Raw genomic sequence first — 20149 nt, 5'->3', positions numbered from 1 at the left:
TGCATTTTTACTTTTGAAACTCTCTGGATCTGCAGCATGTGTGACTAATATTCACTGGTATTTTAATCTTTCTCATCGTGAAACAAGTCCTCCAAGTAATTTCATTTTCACATTCTTTAAGGCACAGGTTGTTCAGAAGGAGCTGCCAATTGCTTCCAGCCAATTTCTCTATTCAAACTTAACCCTAACGAGGGTTATAGTTGTTCAATAGTGAGGAGGTTTGTTGGATTTCACGCTCAGCTAAAAAAGAAGCACGTTTCATGTCAGTAGAATTGGCCTTTGTCTCTTGAAAAGGTTTTCCTTTACACAGGAAGCCTCATTTTAGTCATTATGAACAGGTACATCCCCAAGTTTCTTTCTGATAGATGTAGCTGGACCAGAAATGTGAAGTTCACCTGTTTTGGTGTTTATGCTTCTCACTCTTGAAACCACCTCACTGATTGGATTATAAAACATGTGCATTTTTAACATCAGATTGTCTCATCTTTCCTTTTTTAAATTATGTTTGATGTTGTAGCAGCTATGAATTCTGCTGCACTGTTGCACAATCCATGCAAAAGGCAATTTAAAGTGCTCCGCAAAAGAGACAGAACCAAAGCCCAGAAACACAAACTACAGTCACACTAGAAAAAATCACAATCAAAGTTTTTTTTACAATATATTGTCAAAAGTTATTTTAAAACAAGAATAGAGAGAAGATCAGAGTCCTTCAGTTGCTGAACATGTGAATAAAAATAATAGTTTTTAGACTTTTTTTAAAGAAGAAGGTTGTTTAATGTCCTTAGAAAAATGGTTTGGGATTTTAATTGCATGAAACAATAATGTTTAGTTCTGACTTAGGGCGCCAGAAGAGGACCTGGTCTCAGTAAAGATCAAGCTAGATTGTTTAGTTTGGTTATATTTTATTCACTGGCATTACACAAATAGGTGAACTGGGTTAATTTGGACGGAACTATGGTTGAATTAGGATAAATGACCATGCAAACTGAATGAAAAGTCAATGTGCGGGGGAAAAAAAGAGCAAGTGAAAAGTGGAGTGAAAATTGGAGTAAGAAAACAATAAAAAATACTTAATGACATAATAAAGTGAAGTGTAATCTATTTATTTTCCATTTGGAGCCGTCTCCAAGATCCTGGGAAAAAAAGGGAAGATATGAAAACAGATAAAAATCAACTCCAGAATGTTTGCACTGATTAGATTGTCAAGTTAAGAAAGCTTTAGGGGTTTTATTAATTTTTCCAAATAATTCTACATTTTCAGACCAGATCAATAATCCATGGTTCAAACAAACAAAACGTTCTGCTTGAAAACTCAAAAAATATTAAAAAGTCTTGTTAACCGACTGAAAATCAAAGTATATAAAGCAACAAAACCTATCCCGATTTATGCAGAGTGCTTTAACATCATTTTCCAGTACTTTGGATTTTATGAGAAAGTTTTAACTACAAAAATAATAACACATGTCAAAGGGATATGCATATTCTTGTTTCAGCAACACTTCTATATTTTTAATATTTTACTTTAATAGATTATTATTATACGTTATACAGAGTTGAAAGTTAAAAAAACAAGCGCATTATTTTTTTATAAGCATGTTATTTTTGTATGTAAGTTTTTGTCGGAGGTCAGTCTTTATTTTTTCTCAGCAATGTTAAAAAATTCACTTGTTTTCCTTTTTGAGTTTTGAAAAAGAAATCTTAATTGTTTGTTGATTTTAAGTGGCAGAGTAGAAAAGCAGACAATCGGAGTGTCCAAAGGGAATCGATAAATATACGAGGGGACCCTGAAAGCACCATCCTACGCGCCGCCGCTTTTGCCACGTTCCACGTGACGTAGCAGGAGGTGTAGATCGGTGGGCGGAGCTTTGACCAACTGCTGGGAGCTCGGAGCCACTGACACTGATGGTCATTTCATACAGGGAAACAGGACTGCGGAAAGGTGAGAGTTTAATGTTTCTTTATAGTTAACTATTTTAATTTATATTTCATTTCTCGACGAGTTTCCTCCCACAGAGAGCCTCTGTCTGTGCGCGGCTCACCGCGTCCTCACACTTCTTCTTGACTTGTCGGTTCTTCTGAGAGAGAGGGCAGCAGCAAACATGAGGGTTATTAATATTATTTAAGTTTTGGGTTTTATCCCGAACATAAAGCAGTTGTGGAGTCGTTTTCTGAACAGCAGACGAGTCGAGGCATCCTGGCTGTCCTCTCCTGTCATTCATGTCCCGCTGCCGCAGTTCTCCAGCAAACGTCAACTTTCAAAGTTCCATCAATAACTTGACTCCCCGCTGAGACCGTGACTGTGACCGGCAGATGTGAGGCTTTAGTTGACGTCCAGCTCGCAGCATCCCTTCCCCTGGACTCTAGCTGGAGGTGTCTATGATGATTTCCTGGTGCAACTAGCTGCTCATCGTGGGTGTGGGTTCAAACAAAGAGGGAAATCCTCTTAAGGTGGATTGATTTTCTGGTTCTGTGCTCTCACCTGTTGGGCTTGTTTTGCTAGGGACGGCCTAGTGGACAAAAATGCTTTTGTTTTGATTTTGTTTGTGTTTTTGTCTGGAAAAACTGAAAAAATTTGTCTTCTATGCCAAGTTAAAAAATACTTTACTTTTTAACAACAACGTTTTTTCTTTTTTCTCTTATTTAAATCCATGAACTTGTTCTCTTCTTGTAGGTTGGCACTGTTTATCATGGATTCAAACATGAAGGAGCTCATGCAGAGGCTGACCGACGCCGGCCAGTCGCACCTCCTTCAGTTCTGCAACGAGCTGAGCGCCGGAGAGCGAGCCGAGCTGACCCAGGACCTGCAGGACATGGACTTTCAGGAGATCACTCAGTTCTTCCGAAACGCCACGGAGACGTCCAGCAGCAGCCGGCACGAGAAGATGGATGCCCGCATGGAGCCGGTGCCCAGGGAGGTGCTGGGGAGTGTGACCAGGGACAGGGACCACCTCAAAGACTGGGAGGCTCTAGGTGAGCTTTATCTGAAGAGTTTATGCTCATTTACTGCCAGAGACTTAACTTTGGACTTTTCAAAGCTTGGAGTGTGCTAAGGTTAAGGAAACGTAATGTTTTTGATTGTTTTTATTGTGATCAGTCTCACAGAGTAGCGGGAAACATTATTCAGTCAAACACCCGCTGAGCTGAACAAACAAAAACTTAAACTTTAGGTTTAAAAATGTTTCGACTTCAAGTTCAGGCAGAGGAGTTCTTCATCTGGTGTCACACTGAGATTCTTCAGAGGATTAGAGCATCACATGTTCGCCCAAATGTTCAACAGGTCAATGCTTCTTCTCACATTTCTTTGTTTTTGTTTAAATAAATGCTCCTGAAGGCCCACACAGAGGCAGCTTTGGACTTCAGGCTAAGCAGTATCACTTTCACAAGTGCGAAAAAACCTATAAACTCCCCTTTTTTTCTTTTCTTTCTTTTGATTAATCATGTTGATTCCACTTGCGCACTTTTGTTAGTCATTGTGCTTTTGCGCAACTCCCTTGCACAGACTCCTGGGTCTTGAGTGGGTGTGCTGCTTTGTTGTTTTCTGGGGAGGACATCTGTTGCTGGTTTGGGGCTGACGCAGTCGGAGCTGCGACGTGAAGTCATCCCGTGCCGTGGTGACCACGTCTGGGATCTGACGTATTCAGGCCTCGCCCAGTAACTGGATATAAACTTTTATTTTGACAACCAGGGAAATAAAAAGGCTCCCAGCCAGACGTTTATAACTGAAAGTATTGCTAATTATTGAGCTACAATAAAGTCATTTCAAGTCTTGCCAAGAGTTTCTCTTGGAGCAACATCTCCAAAGTCCATTAGATCTGCTCATAAAGTATCAGCTCTATAAACGGTTTTGATAAATGTTATCTACGTTGTTTTTGTAAAGTTTATTATGTAGTTATGGTTTGCTTACTAAAGACACCCAGAAACTACAGGTTTCCCGTCTATCTTTCTCTACATTTTTTGCTTTTTTCAATACGACAAAGTGTTTTTTGTTCTCAGTCATGCTCTGTTGCTCTCCAGGTCTTCAGTGTATTGCCCAGAATAAAGTGGCCGCTTTGCTCCTGGCTGGTGGGCAGGGAACCAGGCTGGGGGTTTCTTACCCCAAAGGCATGTATGACGTCGGGCTGCCATCCCACAAAACCCTCTTTCAGATCCAGGCCGAGCGCATCTTGAAGCTGCAGCAGCTGGCCGAGCAGAGGCACAACATCAAGTGCTGTATTCCCTGGTGAGACTCTGGATTTCAACTGAAGCATCTTGTTCTCGTCGATCCCTGGTCTTTCTGACAGTTAGGTCTGACATGATACATGCTCTAATGAGAGCATCAAAGGACACGAAGGGAGGAAGCAGACTCAAGGACAGTTTAGTCTAAAAAGACCCAACGCTGGCGATAAAAGAAAAATGTTGGAGAGTTCAGGTTCTGTTGTGTCTAAGTCTGCTGCAAAGTCAAGAATGGCAGCTTGGGTTTGAATTGTTTGTCTTGTTTTTTGTCTGCAGGTACATCATGACCAGTGGCAGGACAATGGAAATGACCAAAGATTTCTTCTCGCGCCATAACTACTTTGGGCTGGAGAAGACCGACGTCATATTCTTCCAGCAGGGCATGCTACCCGCAATGGATTACAAAGGCAAGATCATCCTGGAGAGCAAAGGGAAGCTCTCCATGGCTCCAGGTTTGTTTATATATCTTTTAGGATACACAAAAGCTCGCCTGTGGATGGATTATTTCATCTTTTAAACATCTGTGCCTCAGATGGAAACGGCGGTCTGTACAGAGCTCTTGGGAACCAGGGCATTCTGAACGACATGCAGCAGAGAGGGATCCAGTTCATCCACGTGTACTGTGTTGACAACATCCTGGTCAAAGTGGCCGACCCCGCCTTTGTGGGTTTCTGTGTGCAGAAGGGAGCTGACTGCGGAGCCAAGGTCAGCTGCGTTCTGCTTTCCCTCTTTATTTAACCAACGAATTTCACGTTTGAGTCAAACCGGATCATCAGAGACCGGAGTTCCTCTTTTTTCTCTCTCTGTTCATTAAGGAGAACATAACTTTTTCAACAGGCTTGTTCTACGGTTGCCAGTGTGCAGATATGCAAAGTCAAAGTCCATTTTAACAGGAGATATCGTGACATGACCGGGTCTGCCGGAATCAGAGGGTTTATGAGTTTATACTTTGTGTTCTGCGGCAGAGAACTGAGAGGAACTCGCTGTGTGAAGAATAAGTATTGTCTTCCTTTTTGATACACTTTTCCATAACTCCCTAAACTCAAACAGTATTACTTTTAAAATGTTAATTTTTGTTATTAATCCTTTTTTTCACTTTGAATGAGGGTTTACTCCAATTTGAGCTTTTATTGCGTTAGGGTCCTAAAATCCTCAGTTGGCAAACTGCACGACTAATAAAGATGGAATAAGTTTGTAGAAGAAAGAGTTCATGTCATGGCTTAAAGAACCAACTCCCATCATCCTTTGATCTATTGTAAAAGCGTTCCCAGTGGTCTTGTAGTCATGATTATGCCGTTTTTAGACAAAATTAAAAAAAAACTGTCGTTTTTTTCATAGTCTCACAGAGCAGCAGTCGTTCAGTGACATTTCCCTCCAAGTTATGGGAGGGAGCATTGGTGCAGAGCAACCCCGCCCCTCTTCCCCTCCTCCTTGCAGAGCAGGTAGCGTGTGGCCCTCCCAGAGTATTTTCTACATTAAAAAAAAACAATTTTTGTCAAAAAAGTTTTTTGCCTGCTCCTGATTCTCAACAATTTGAAAAAACAAACAATCAGAAATGAAATTCTGAGGTTATTTTTTTTATACATATGAGAAAAACGCTACAAGAACATGTTAAAACAGGATTTTCATTGGAATGGGTCTTTAATATTTGTCCAAAGTGACACATTTTCTGATGATTTTTAGGTGTGAGTGCTGCTTGAAAGGCCTATATTATGTTATTCTTGAGCCTTTCAGAACAACCTATATCCATATATATGATCATCTATTACCTTTCGAACATTACAGAACACGTTTTTTTTTATAAAGTATGAGTTTTATTCCGCAGTTTATTTTCTTATCCTGAAGTAAGATGACGCTATCTCTGAGGCTCCGCCTTTCGCTCGTTGTTGGTGCCGCCCATTTCATGACGTCATCCTTCCTCATCGTCGGCCTCATCTGCATGTCTGCGTTTCTCCCACAAAAACAAACAACATCCGAACTTTTGCAAAGATGGATGTGCATAGTGCATCTAAAAGGAAAGTGTTTTGACGATCACCGCTGGGTCTGCGGAGAAAGTGGGTGTGTGTGGTAGGCTGGGGGCGGAGCTGGCACCGCAGACTCTTCCTGGAGGGGGCTGTTCCCCACTTTGTCACGTCAAAATATGAGAATCCACTCGTTTTTGTGGATTGGGAGGGGCTGTTGGTCAGAAAGCAGGGTTTTGGAGGAATACTGAGAGGTACATGAATGGATCAAAATACCGCCTTGGGGTTGTTTTTTTGTGAGGAATGAACATTTATAATACACTTAAAAGCTCAAAAAAGTTGATTTTGTGTGACATAGGCCCTTTAATGAAATGCTTTGAGGACTTTATAGTTAAACCAGGGCTCTCTGGATGACTAATTGCAGAATGGATCTTCACCAACAGCTCTTTCCTCGGGTTTCAGTCTTTCAAAAGAACCAGCTTAGGTAACATAACCCCCTAAATGACTCTCACTCTATAAATATGTTTAGACTGCTCACTTGAAGCTGTTCAGAGTGACAAAGTCTGGTCAGTTTTTAAGTTATTTTAAGGGGATACAAAGACAAAAACAATACTTAACCCTTGTGCAATCCTAGGCACTTTAACATTGGGTCATCTAGACCCACTAGACAGTGAACCTTTTTTCTTCAATGATTTGTGATCTTCACTGGTGTCCATGGATTACATGAAATCTTCCACCTTTATCCACCTTTGTCATGATAGGGAGAACACATCGATGTAAGGGTGGGGTCATCTAAGATAGCACAAGGGTTAAAAAAACATAATGAGCCTGAGTGTGTCTACAATAATGTTAAGTGTAAATAATATATTTTTTTGTATTTATAAGCCTGAAGAAAGGGCAGAATACTCCGCCTGGTTTCTCCAGTATAACAGATGATGTTTCACGTCTTTCCTTGGTGTGTCTGATGTTCACAAAGATGCAGATGGTTTGTTGTCCAACACTATCCACATATTCCACAGATCACCACCAGGTGGCGATGCAAGCCTGAGGTTTCCTTAGAGGTTTTAAAGTCATTTCAGCTTTCTAGGTACTTTTGAGCTCAGAATTGTTTTCCTACATTTACATTTCTGTGGCTGTGAATGCCCCACAGAGGCAAACTGGATTATTGAAATGTTTGCCCTGATATTGGGGTTTGATCACCGAGGTAGTTAAAGGAGAATCTAGTCCAAAATATTAGTGTGAAGACGTCAAATAGTATTGTAAAGCTCTGACACATGGTTCTGGTTCTTGGTCAAAATATAAGAATTCTATAAAGCTTTGTATTTTCTATCTCAAGAAAATTTATAATGGTCCTTAAATTGATTTATTCGTCTATGTTGGTTGTTTTAAATTGGCAGATATGAAAAATTTGGTCAACGGGATTTAAAAATCGTTTTCTTTACTCTGTTTTGCTTCTGCTCTTGAAAATCAAACCTCTCTCATGTCTGAAGTGTCTTTCTGGCTCCCGCAGACCTCATGAAGGAATACTTTTCCCTGGGGGCTTTTCTCTAGCTCACCCAGAATGGAATGAAATATCGCTCCTGCCGTCAGACCGTTCCCCCTCTTCACATGAGGAGACGTGTGGTGGAGCAGAGACGGTAGGCTTGGATCTCAGCACAGTCCCACCCTCCTGCTGTAAACTGCAAACAGCCGCTAGTGCAGTTCATGTGGCTTCACCAACCCCCCCATCCCTGCTCCAACCGGAGAACCAACATCCTCATCAGGACTTCACTCTGTCATTAGCCAGATGGGGAGGGGGCCGTTTACCCCCATTTATTATAGACCTGCTGCAAAAAGGGGAAACACTGAGTGTTGGAGTTCTTCTGTCACTCTAGTCTCAGGTACTTGGGTCTTCTGCTTTTGGAGCACTTTGTGGCTTTATTCAGGTGGTCAGAAAGCACATTAAGAGATCAGTTTACACATTTGTATCCTGAACCAGGTTTCTGTTTCTGCTTGTGCTTTTCATTAAAATGTAAATCAAACCACTCTGGCAGGAAAACTTCAAAATGAACAAGGAATCCCCGGTAAAGCTGCTGCACTACTCAGTTTGTTGAAACTCGGGCAAAATAAAAAACAAATTGCTATAAAAAGCCTTTCAGAAGACATTTTTCTGTTTTATATTTTGGTTTATTACAGCAACATAAAGAGTGTCACCTCTCTCTGTTTACAAAGGATGCAGTCATGTTAGGAACCACAGCTCGTTGGAATTTGGACGTTCCGATTCTGTATTCAGGACGACCCACTTTGGATTCCTTTGGGCTTTTCAAAATGCAGTCTTGCTTGCTTTACAGTTTGGAATGCGCTAACATGACACGTATTCAAATGATTCACACACAGAAGGATCCGACTTGTGTTACATCTTTGAAACTTTGTGGTTACACTTCCTCTAATCTCTGCTGAGGTGCACTCCATCTTTTTCGGTTATAACAACATTTTACCAGCTACTTCTTCTTGCCTGAAATGTCCTTTTCTTACAAAGATGCAGCTACCTTACCATATATTTACACCAATTTAGGATTCAACTCAAAGGATTAGTTGATTTAGCTGTAGTGTGTTCCAGAGAGCGCAATTCACATTAAAAACGAGCCGATTTTATTTTATTGTAATGGATGTGCTGCACTGTTTCCAGGTGGTGGAGAAAACGAACCCCACAGAGGCTGTGGGCGTGGTCTGTAAGGTGGACGGGCTTTATCAGGTGGTGGAGTACAGTGAGATCACCTTGGCGACTGCGGAGAAGCGCGGTGCGGACGGACGTCTGATGTTCAATGCAGGAAATGTGGCCAATCACTTCTTCAGCTTCCCGTTCCTCAGAGATGTCGTACAGTAAGACAGCTGTGGACACGCTACGGATCTTTGCTGCTTGGCTTCAGGTCAAAACAGCGCAGACTTCTGTTTGGGTTTTAGGAAACATGAGCCACAGCTGCAGCACCACGTGGCCCAGAAGAAGATCCCGTATGTGGATGCCCAGGGTCAATTAATCAAGCCCGACAAACCCAATGGGATTAAGATGGAAAAGTTCGTCTTTGACATCTTCCAATTTGCAAAGTAAGTCATGGGGCTGTTTTTTTCACATTGTTCAGTGTTTGTTTGCTCACCCTTAAAACCAAACCGTCTAAAGAGGCAATGATCAACGTTTGCACGCCGTCCTATGGCAGGTTTTCTGGCCCAAAGATCTTGATTTGTTCTTCCAGGCAACAACCAACCTCTTTTTCCACTCAGTTCTGGTTCCGTCCTCCAGCCTCAACCCTGACTTTCCTCTAGAGTCTGCGCTTGCCAGCTTTTCCATAAGAGGATGGAGCTTTACGAGCTGTTCTCTCATTCCGCCTCCTCAAATGTTACATGACATCAGCTCTCCTAATAGAACTTCACATTTAATGGAAGAATTGCTGTGAAGTCGGATGGAAATAACGCTGCTGGCCGCTTCTTTTGAGGCTTGTAAACCACCTTTCACAGAAAGGATGAGAAATAATTTAAATATTCTCAGGGAATGGACTGGAGGTGTGTCGGTTGTAGCAGAATCCAGGAGTGTTGACTCAAAAAGTTCTATTGGGGTTTGTTTCTTGTCAGTGCTTTTCAGTCTAGACCTTGAAGAACTAGTTTGCTGCCTGTCCCTCACACTGTTGATTCTGTGTTATATGCAGCATTGAACCATTGTAACCAGTCTAGGTCCTGCTTTGGTGAAGGTTGTCATTCTTTAAAAGAGGTTTGTTACCTTCACAAACCAAAAACCTCTGGACTTTGCAGCTGACACTTTTAAAGTTCTCACCACATAAAGCTAGGCCTGCACAATTAATCAAAGATGTATTGCCATTGTGATAAACCGTGATGAATGGTTACCATAAATGTTTACACACATGCAGAGACAGAGAAACCATTAGATTAAAAAAAAAACCCAGACGCACACTACCCATATGGTTTTTGATTGCTGTCCATATTAGTTTTGACCAGTTCTACCAGAAAAGTAGGTCATTGGAAATGATGTATTGTTTGTTTTTTGATTTGCCATTTAAAAATGTATTATAAGTCATAACATCACATATCACCACAGGGGTGGAACAGCAGTCAAAGTCCATAACAATTATTCAATTGATATCATAATTTATGGTTGGTGATACGATTCATGGTGGAGATTGTTTCATTTTGAAGGATTCGATCTGATTCACTGACCTAAAATGGATCCAGAACATTGTTAACCAAACCTTCAACCAGTGTGATTCAGAGATAAATTCCTGATACTGAACAGTCCAGGTGAAGTTTTCCAGATTCCTTGTTTTTCTTTCAAGATAATCAAGTATAAATTAAATATGTGTACAAACAAACAAGTAAACAAAATGAGTGTCAATTCCATTCACTTTTTAGTTTTATAAAGTTCAGCCTACTGTTGTTTTTCCACATCTAAATAATCCAAATGGAGCATTATTAGAACATTCTAGCACACTGGATGGTCTCATGACTTTGTTAAATTCAAAGTGTTTCCACACATTGGACTGGAATGATGGTCTGATCCGTTTTTGCTGTCATCACGTGTGTGTTGTCCGCTGTGATGCACTGTGTATTTTACCGTTTAGTAAAATAAACCCACCGTGCCTCAATTCAAATGGTATTTTCCAAGATCCATATTATCAATTTATTTAAAATTTTCAAGTATTTTATATTGGTATATGTCGATTTGATTATCAACTTGCCTCAGACCGATTGGTCTGGTTGGAGCATAAAGGTATAAATCAATCGGTTACGGTGAATAATTGTTGCTAATTCCAAATTGTCCTACAGCCCGACATGCATTGACACATGTTTGATTTTCCTCCTGGACCCCAAACCTCCAATTTAAGTAAGAAAAACCGTAGAAGCGACTTCTCCAAAGTTTTGTGACTGTGCTTTGTCTCAGGACCTTTGTCGTGTACGAAGTGCTCCGGGAGGACGAGTTCTCCCCGCTGAAGAATGCCGACACTCAGGAGGGAAAAGACACGCCCACCACAGCCAGACACGCCCTCATGTCCCTCCACCACCGCTGGGTGCTCAACGCTGGGGGCCACTTCATCGACGAGAACGGCAGACGAGTACCTGCCATACCCAGGTGACCGCAGTGTGACGTGACTCTCCACAAGATGCACAATATGCGCACAAACACAAAAACGCGATTCCTCGTAGTCACCCCCACCTCCTTCCAAACCATTTCACTCCCTGTAGAGATGTATACGCTGGCTTTGTTGTGTGTGTTTGTGTGTTGTGGACGTCATATTCTTTTAGCCTCACTACTGTCTGACCTCCCCCCCCCCTCATGCTGGGTGTTGCTCCTGTGTCCCACACATGTTTCCAGCGCTGGAGCAGCGGGCAGTGTCACAGATGATGGAAACGGAAAGTAATTATCCCACCTGCTGAACTGAGCGCATGGTGAAGGGGTTTTGGTTTTCTTACCCTCTACTTTCAGATGTTCAACTCTGCCTTTGACTCGCCGTTTCTTCATTTGGCTCTTGAAGGAGGCGTCTGCAAGTGCACTGCACTTCTGCCTCCTTTCACTTCGGCAAATGATCATTTATCCTGGTCATGTGACTTCATGTCATAGTGATCCGCTGACAGATGGTTTACACTAATACACCTCTGTAGACCCTGGACCTGGATCATTGATTGTATGTGAGAACTGGACTGAGTGACCCCTCCCCCTCGCATTCCAAACAGGAAGTACCCACTGGTTCCAAGAAGCCAAAATCTCACAGACTTCCATAAAGAAATAAACAGCGCTCACTCAGTCATTCTATTAGTCAGAATAACCATTCTTGCATTATTTAACGTGTTATTGCTACTACAATTTTTTAATGATATTTTTTTCTTTATTGCAAGTTACTCAAGTTATAAACTGACCAATCAGATACTTCAGTAAAAGTACGTGGTCTCACGTCAAACGTTGGAAGCGTTTGATTGACAGATTTTCCCAAGCCTGATTTTAAGTGGAAGGTGTGGCCTTTCAACAAGCTCACCCTTGTTTAGCGACAGTGGTTACCATAGAATTGTTGACTCACCTCGACTTACACCAATCAATGTTTGCTGATGTCATCTGGCTCCAACATGGCGACGTCTGTATTGGGGAAAAAATGCAGACTGAAATGATTTCATTTGGTAGGAGCCGGTAGTAAAGCATTTTCTACGGGTGTTATCCCACCAACTTGCTCATAGCACTCGCTCCAGTTCTCATATACAGTCAATAACCTGGACCTGTACACATACTGCATGCTGGATAACGGGGAGCAATAAAACTCTCTCTCTCAAAAAAAAATAGTAGATCTGCTGATTTATATTCCAATTAGCGACTTGTTTTGCTCCTTATTAGATGTCAGTTTAACCTAAAAATAAAATCCAAATGCTTTTAAATTGAACATGAGCATGTTTTTGACTTTATAACATTCATGGATGCCATAAATGTTATGAAGGCCTCAAAACTCTATTGAGATGATTTTATTTTCTTCTTTAAATCACTTTTCAGAGAAACGGACGTCTGACCTTTGATTTTTGTAAAACTAGAAGCAAACTGCTGTGTAATGATAACGTCGAGTTTCATCAAAGAAACCAAAAAGATTATCTGTAATTCAGCAGTTTCCCTCTAGATTACGTCCATTAGGGGTAAGAGGACTAATCACTCTTTTCCAGGAAGCGCTGATTTTTGGGTTTGACCTCTAATCACAAGCCGGGGTTGAAGAACAGCTGTGTTGAGGGTTTGCAGCTGTTTTCTCCCAGCCCCTTCCCCTTCTTTCTTCCTGAGAAAATGACTCCTTCATCCCCCTTTTTTTTTCAGTCTGAAAGATGGAACAGACCTGCCAATTAAATGTGAGATTTCTCCGCTGGTGTCCTATGGAGGAGAGGTGAGGCCTCACCCGTCAAACACACAAACTCCAGATGCTCTTCCTCTCAGCTGCTGATGCCAACACACGCCCGTCTGTCGTTTTCCAGGGCCTCGAGGATTTGGTAAGAGGGCGAGAGTTTCACCCGGCCCTCATGCTCGACGAGAACGGAGTCCATGAGCTGGTGAAGAATGGAGTCTAAGCAGAGAGATGGAAAAGAACGGGAGCATTTGAGAGCACCATTCCTTTTATTTTTGGGAGAAACTGTGATGCCATGCTGTGCAATAACAAGTGTTTGTGGAAGAAGCTGTCCCATCCAACACGAATGAACGACGGGCAAGATGAAGTGTGTCGTTTTACCCTTTAACACCAACTTTTCTTTGGTTTGTTTGTTGATGTTTTGAAGAGCACTTGAACGCAGCATGAAGTTAGGAATCCTTTCATACTGACACCATGAAGCAATCTGCAAGTCTTATTTATTTTACTTTTGAGACTTTTTTTTATATGTGAATGTGGATGCTCAAAGGGTGGGGACACAGCATCCACCTGTTTTGCCTGTTTTTTTTTTTTTAATATAATGATTGACTGAGCTGAATCAATCCGAGTGATCTTTTGTACTATTAATCTGAAGACACAAATGGTTCTGTGGGGGGTATTTATAAAATCTGCTTCTTCCATGCTGGAAATCATTGAAGTGACCGAAAGTAATGCTATGGGTTCTGTCATCTTTATTAAAAGAGATTTCTTTTTGGAAATTCTTTGCCTTTTCTTTGTTGTGTTTATATTCAAAGTATATTTCAGGGCAGTTTCATTATCTGTAAATTAAAAAGAAATTTATGAGCAGCATCTCATCTGTCGGTGAAACTAATTGTTAAGATGCTCCTTTGTTATTTTGATACTCCTATGTTAATCACTTCCTCTCACCGTCAAACCAGCTCCTCTCTTATTGTATTCCACACTTAAGTTTTATGGGGGAAAAAGTCAACACTAACAGGTGGGGCGGCACGCTTACATCACCGTGAGAATGTGGTTCAAATCTCGGCTGGAACCTTTCCATATGGAGTTTCCATGTTCTCCTCGTGTCCCAAAGTCCAAAAACATGCCTTAACAGGTTAATTAGAGACTCTAAATTGTAAATAAATGGTAAATATTAAAAAAAACAATTCATTGGAGCCAAAAAGTAGTTTATTTGCCTTTTATCGTCTTTACTTCATGGCTTTGAATATTTCACCCTTGTAACCCTTGTGCTATCTTAGATGACCCCACCCTTGCATTGCCGTGTTCTCCCTACCATGACAAAGGTGGATAAAGGTGGAAAGATTTCATGTAATCCATGGACACCAGTGAGGTGTTACAAATAAGATAAGATATTCCTTTATTAGTCCCACGATGGGGAAATTTCCTTATTGCGGCAGCAGTACAGCAACAGAGAGCAATATATAAAAGAATGATAATTGAATAAATAATTGAAGAAAAAAGTTCAAGGCACTGTCTAGATGACCCAACTCCCAATGTTAAAGTGCCTAATATAGCACAAGGGTTAATTGGTTCAATTGGTGGTGGGTAAACGGTTTGATAACCACCTACTCACCTGCACTATAAGGATCGAGTAGGAGAGCAGAGCTTGTGCAGGTTTTTTGGTTTTTTTATGACTTCTATTTTTTGTTTAGCTACTTTCATGCCAAATTGTCACTTCTGCTGTCTTTGAAGTCACCTTTTTGTCTTCATCAGAAGGATTTGCTCGCACAGGTGTTGAAGTGTCCTTGGGCAAGGCACTAAACCCCACAAAGCCCCTGGTGGTTATGGGTTGGCACCAGTGTTGAGTTGTGAAGCTGCCATCAGTGAGTGACAGTGTGTGGGTCTTCGAAGAAGGTAGTGAAGCACTATAAAAGTATATGCCATTTACAATTTGACCGTTTTCATTGATAATAATGGGATTTGTCATGCTTGTGTAAAAAGACCTGGTTGATACTTGAGGAAGTGGGAGGGCTGCATGTTCTTTCAGTTTTTCAAAAACAATTCTCTTTTAATCTGAGAGTCAAAGAGGAGGCCAACTGTTTTTTATTGGGTTCCCACTGATGCTTGGGATGGGTCAAGTGAGGCGACACTTCCAGCCAGAGAATCCTCTGAGAAGCTCTTTTCTGACTCACTCTTTCCTGCTCTCTGAGCTCCATTCCTGCACAGTAATATAAAAAACAGCAGTCCTCCGTGACATTTGGTCTGATAGAAACTTGCTTTCACGTTTAAATAAAATTAATTTGCAATATGAGTTAAACAGCCATCCTAAAATCTCTACCTCTATTTGTAAAGTTGAAGGGCTCAGAAAGCAAATAAACTGCAAAGTTGAGCAGAATCAGCTCTTCTTTGTTTATGTAATCCTCTCTCTGTTTTAACCTTTCATTCAAATTGCTCGACTGTTTGCTGTCGTTAAATAGACCACACAAAGGTAAATGATTTGCCTTCCCTGTAAATAACTCCTGAGCAATCAAAAACCCAAGAATTTAATGGGTCATTTGACACGAGCTCCCGTTCCGTTTTTAAACTCATGGAATCACAGTTTAGGAAATATACAGTTGCAAGCTTTTGAAACCTGTTCTTTTCAGAAAAATTACTTTCAGACATTGCCTTTGCTTTCTAACACAAGAAAATGTGGTCACGTGGTCTTGTGACAGGTTATTTAGCTCTACAGCTGACTTTCTTACACAATAGAGAGGTTGAAACTAGAAGAGAACTGCTGGTATCATATGAATCCTTTTTAATCTACAGCTATAGAGTCAAAAGAGCTGGTGTTCTGCATTTATTTTATCATTTTGTATTCATTCAACTTTAAGACCTTCTTTTTTTAATTGCTCTTGTAGCATTTTTTTTCATGATGGAGGGACATTTTTAAGAAAATGGACACTAAAACTGTATCTCTGAGTATTCCTATATTCGAATAGTGGTGAATCAGGACCAGGTGAAAGAATATGATTGGATAAAGCTTGCAGTTGTTACAGGCTGCCATCGTCAGGTTACAAGCTCCCTGCTCCGCTTCATTCCAATCCATCCACTTGCAGACAAATAGATCGATGTATGACTTTATTTTCCTCGTCTGAACTGGTTTTTGACTTAAAGCTGGACGGCTGGATTGGTCTAATATTGCTTGCCTTTTTTGCTAATGTGAGCTTGGGGTGGTGCTCTAGAGGGAGAGGGTGTGAACAAAGGGATGATGGGAAATGAGCACAGACTTACTCCGGGCCATTGAGTTTAAATAAAGATGGACAAAGTGAGTGTAACGCCACCCATTGAAAATGACTCAACTCCGGCTCCAGTAAAATTAATCTAATTCAGTCACCATTTTTCTGCATTACGGGCGCCGTCATTTGAAGGCAGTCGACAGTGATTGGTCCGAGTCGGTCTGAGTCACATTTCTAGGGCAACTACTGTAGCCAATCATGAGTAAGCTTGTTTGAAGTTCACACCCCTGTCACTGAAAGCGGCTCGGGAGACTCTGTCAATCAAACGTTTGAGGTGGGGTCCAGCGGGCACCAGATGCTACTAGGCATCTGATTGGTCAGTTTATAACTTGAATAACTTGTGATAAAGAAAAAATATAATGAAAAAAAATAGGATTAGCAAGAAGATGTTAAAAAGTGGTATCAGAGCAAGAATGCTTATTCTGAAAAATAGAATGACTGAATAAAAGCTGTTTATTTCTCTATAGAAGTCCATGAGATTTTGGCTTCTTGGAACCACTTCCATGATGGGAAATGAGTTACAGTAAGGCTAATAAATAATAAAGTCAAAGACCATAAATAAATAAAGTCAACATGGTTCAAATAATTCAGACTTCTTGGAACCTGGATGACAATTACGTAATTACCTTCTCTTGAACCCAGAAAAAACAGAGGTCATTAAACTTGGTCCTAAAAACCTCAGAGATGCTCTGTCTGCTCAGATAGTCTCCGTGGATGGCGTAAGTATAGCCCCCAATTCCACAGATAGAAACCTTGGGTTTTTTTTGACCAGGATTGATAATTTAAGGCTCACATATCCCAGGCGTGTAGAACTGCCTTTTTTCCCCTGCGGAATATTACTAAGATCAGAAATATACTTTCTAAGAGTGATGCTGAAAAACTCATCCATGCATTTGTCACGTCTAGGCTGGATTACTGTATCTCTTTGTTAACAGCATGTCCTAAGAGTTCCTTAAGAAGTCTCCAGCTTGTTCAGAACACAGCAGCTAGATTGTTAGCAGGAACTAGCAGAAGAGATCACATCACTCCTGAGTTAGTTTCACTTCATTGGCTCCCAGTTTTTTCTAGAATCAAGTTCAAAATCATCCTGCTTACCTATAAGGCCTTACATGGTATGGCCCAGTCCTATATTAAGGACCTCATAGTCCCTTACCATCCAAATAGAACACTTTGCTCGCAAAATGCAGGACTGCTTGTGGTTCCTAGAATTAGTAAAAGTACAGTTGGAGGTAGAGCGTTTAGCCACCAAGCCCCTGTTTTATGGAATAAGCTCCCAGCTCACGCAAGAGAGGCCGACACAGTTTCTACATTCAAAGTTAGACTGAAAACAGTCCTCTTTGGACAGGCTTATTGTCAAACTAGCTAATATTCAGAGATTATTTAACTTAATGTTAATGTGTTTAAATTAAACTAAATAACAATAACAATAAAGTTGTTAGTGGGCTGCTAGAAGTTTGAAGCTGGGGTAGCTATGGTGCTCTGGGGTTCTGTCCTCTTCTCTCATCTACTTCTACCCTCCTTCTCTTCTCTATTCTTGATCATTATTCATCATCTAGTTCCCTCTGTTTGGTGCAGTGCAGTTCATGTACTCTCCCTCTTTCCCTCTCACCTCCTGGGGAGTGGGAGTGCTTCCAGATTCTAGTTGGCTCATCCGTGCTCCTGTACCTGGCCGTGTACCTCGTCTCTGCTCCTGCTCCTACACCTGGCAGTGGATCCTGTCTCCGGCTCGACTCGCGCCCCCGACTGTCCCCCCAACTCCGCCTGGATGAAGCTCGTCTGATGGACTTTATAAATGTAGTTGTAGAGTTAGATAAGTTAATTCTTCTCTGTGAATTCTGGTAAATCGCCTGTCCATCCTGGGGGAGGATCCCTCCTTCATTTGGGCACCCCTGAGGTTTCTTCGTTTTTTCCGGAATCCGTTTTTTCAGGGGTTTTTCCTTATCGCGAAGGGGGGGGTCCAGTTTAGCTTAGTCAGTTTGTTAGTTCAGTTTAGTATTTTCTTATTGAACTCTATGTATTTATGATCCTTTTGATTTTATTTTTAACTTTTTCAATTAACGATACGAAGCCCTGTCATTCCTTGTTGTTGTGAATTTGGGCTATACAAGGAAAATTGAATTGAATTGAATTTAAATTGAATTGAACCAGCGGGTTACTTCCTGTTTGGAATGCGAGGAGGGAGGGGTCAAGCTGTCTAATACTGTCTGTGCTCCATGCTAACAGCCCTGCCCACAACTGTGCCAAAACTATGTCCTTGCAAACAACACACAGGTTTTTTGATTTGCCTAAAAGCATAATCTTAATAATCACTGTAAACATTTTTACAAGAACCTCATGCTCCAAGATTATTGCAGTGGAATTTTAATAAAACATAGTTTTCTACATATGAATATCAATCAAAAATGATGTGCTTAGTAAATGGCAGGGAAAGCATATGGGGAGCACCCCAGCCAAGGGGCTGGAATAATATACAGGAAAATGTGTGCAGAATATGGACTGGAAACCCCAAAGTCAAAATGGGAAACACCTCCAAAAGTGGTAGAGAATGAGAGAGCAAAGATCCTGTGGGACTTCCAGATCCAGACAGACAGGATGGTAATGGCGAACCAGCCAGACATTGTAGTACTGGATAAAGCACAGAGGAATGGTGGATGTGGCAGTAAATGGTAAATGTCGTATACTTGCGTAGCGCTTTTTACCTTCCTTGAAGGCCCAGAGCGATTTACAACCACGGTCCCATTCACCCATTCACACACACATTCACACGCTGGTAGCGGCTCAGCAGCCGAACACTGGTGCCAACCTTCCACCAGAGGCAAGGTGGGGTTCAGAGTATTGGCCAAGGACACTTCGACACATGGGAGGGCAAAGCAAGAATCGAATCTGCAATCTTGCGATCAGAGGTCGACTGCCCCACCGCTGCACCACGGCCGCCCCAGTTTTCCTCAGGAAGAAAAAACATAAGAAACTGGAGAAATACCAGGGAAAAAGCCTGGAAAGTAAAGGTGAATTCCTCCCCCTCTCCCCTCCCCCTTGCTGAGAGCTCTATGTTTAAGCGGAGCAGGAAGCTTGTGGCCCACCCAGTATATTTTCTACATCACAAGTAGGATCTTTTTTAAACTGCATTTCTTTATCTACTCCTGATTCACCATTTGAATAAAAAAATACTCAGAAATGCAACTTTGCGGTAAATTGTCTTTACATCCTCCATCATCAGAAAAATGCCACAAGAACATGTTAAAAACACTAAAAACACAATTTTAATCGGTGTGGGTCTTTAACTTGTATTTTTTTTTATTGGTTAAACTTTTATTCTGCCTCTTCTTCCTTCCTTTTTTCCGCGTTCTTACTAGCAGCAAACACTTAATTTCGCCCGTGAAGAATCACTGCACATGGACGACAGCTGCAATTGGTTTAAGCACTCTGTGTAAGTAGGCAGTAAAATTAATAACAAACTAAAACCTAAAATTAATTTTCACCAGTCGCAAAGTCACAGCGCAGGATGCTTTCCTCACCATGAAACACTTACAGGGAGTTTCTTAGGTGAGGAACGCCGAAAAACCAAACGCACAAAACCTCTGAGCATCTGCTGCTGTTGGTGCAGCTGATTTCAATAACAGAAAAACTCTCCCTAAATTTGCAGCACAATTTCAATCCAAGGGGAAAATGCCAGAAAAAAATTGCCTTGAAGTAAAACCGCTTCAGCCCGCTTAGGCTCAAAAAGAAAGGCTCTTTTCAGAAGGAATAAAGATTTTGGATGGAGCATCAGATTCAACCCTAATTGAGACCTTATGTGTGGAATTCTGGGATTTTGGCATCCTCCCAAGAATCCACAGAATGTGAGGGTTTGTTTTTTTTTTCTGCC

General features: G+C 41.3%; 1 protein-coding gene across 4 annotated transcripts; it reads left to right on the top strand.

The window, feature by feature from the left end:
* Window positions 1-1804: 1804 nt before the first annotated feature.
* Window positions 1805-13803, top strand: uap1 (UDP-N-acetylglucosamine pyrophosphorylase 1). Of its 4 annotated transcripts, none has more exons than XM_004068195.3 (11): window positions 1805-1939; window positions 2672-2970; window positions 4015-4219; window positions 4489-4664; window positions 4745-4917; window positions 8842-9035; window positions 9117-9257; window positions 11101-11289; window positions 11533-11574; window positions 13003-13069; window positions 13158-13803. In XM_004068195.3, exons 2-11 carry the CDS (start codon window positions 2688-2690, stop codon window positions 13248-13250), a joined length of 1563 nt encoding a protein of 520 aa, XP_004068243.1. In that variant the 5' UTR covers window positions 1805-1939; window positions 2672-2687; the 3' UTR covers window positions 13251-13803. The 4 variants fall into 4 exon arrangements, with proteins under 4 accessions (XP_004068243.1, XP_011472677.1, XP_078802396.1 ...); XM_078946270.1 differs by having other exon boundaries at window positions 1899-2448; XM_011474375.4 differs by lacking the exon at window positions 11533-11574.
* The last annotated feature ends 6346 nt before the right edge of the window (window positions 13804-20149 follow it).

Source organism: Oryzias latipes, chromosome 4, assembly GCF_053564925.1.
Source record: "Oryzias latipes strain Hd-rR chromosome 4, Olatipes_Hd-rR_3.1".
NCBI classification, from domain to species: domain Eukaryota; kingdom Metazoa; phylum Chordata; class Actinopteri; order Beloniformes; family Adrianichthyidae; genus Oryzias; species Oryzias latipes.
This window is presented reverse-complemented; position numbering and strand designations above follow the sequence as displayed.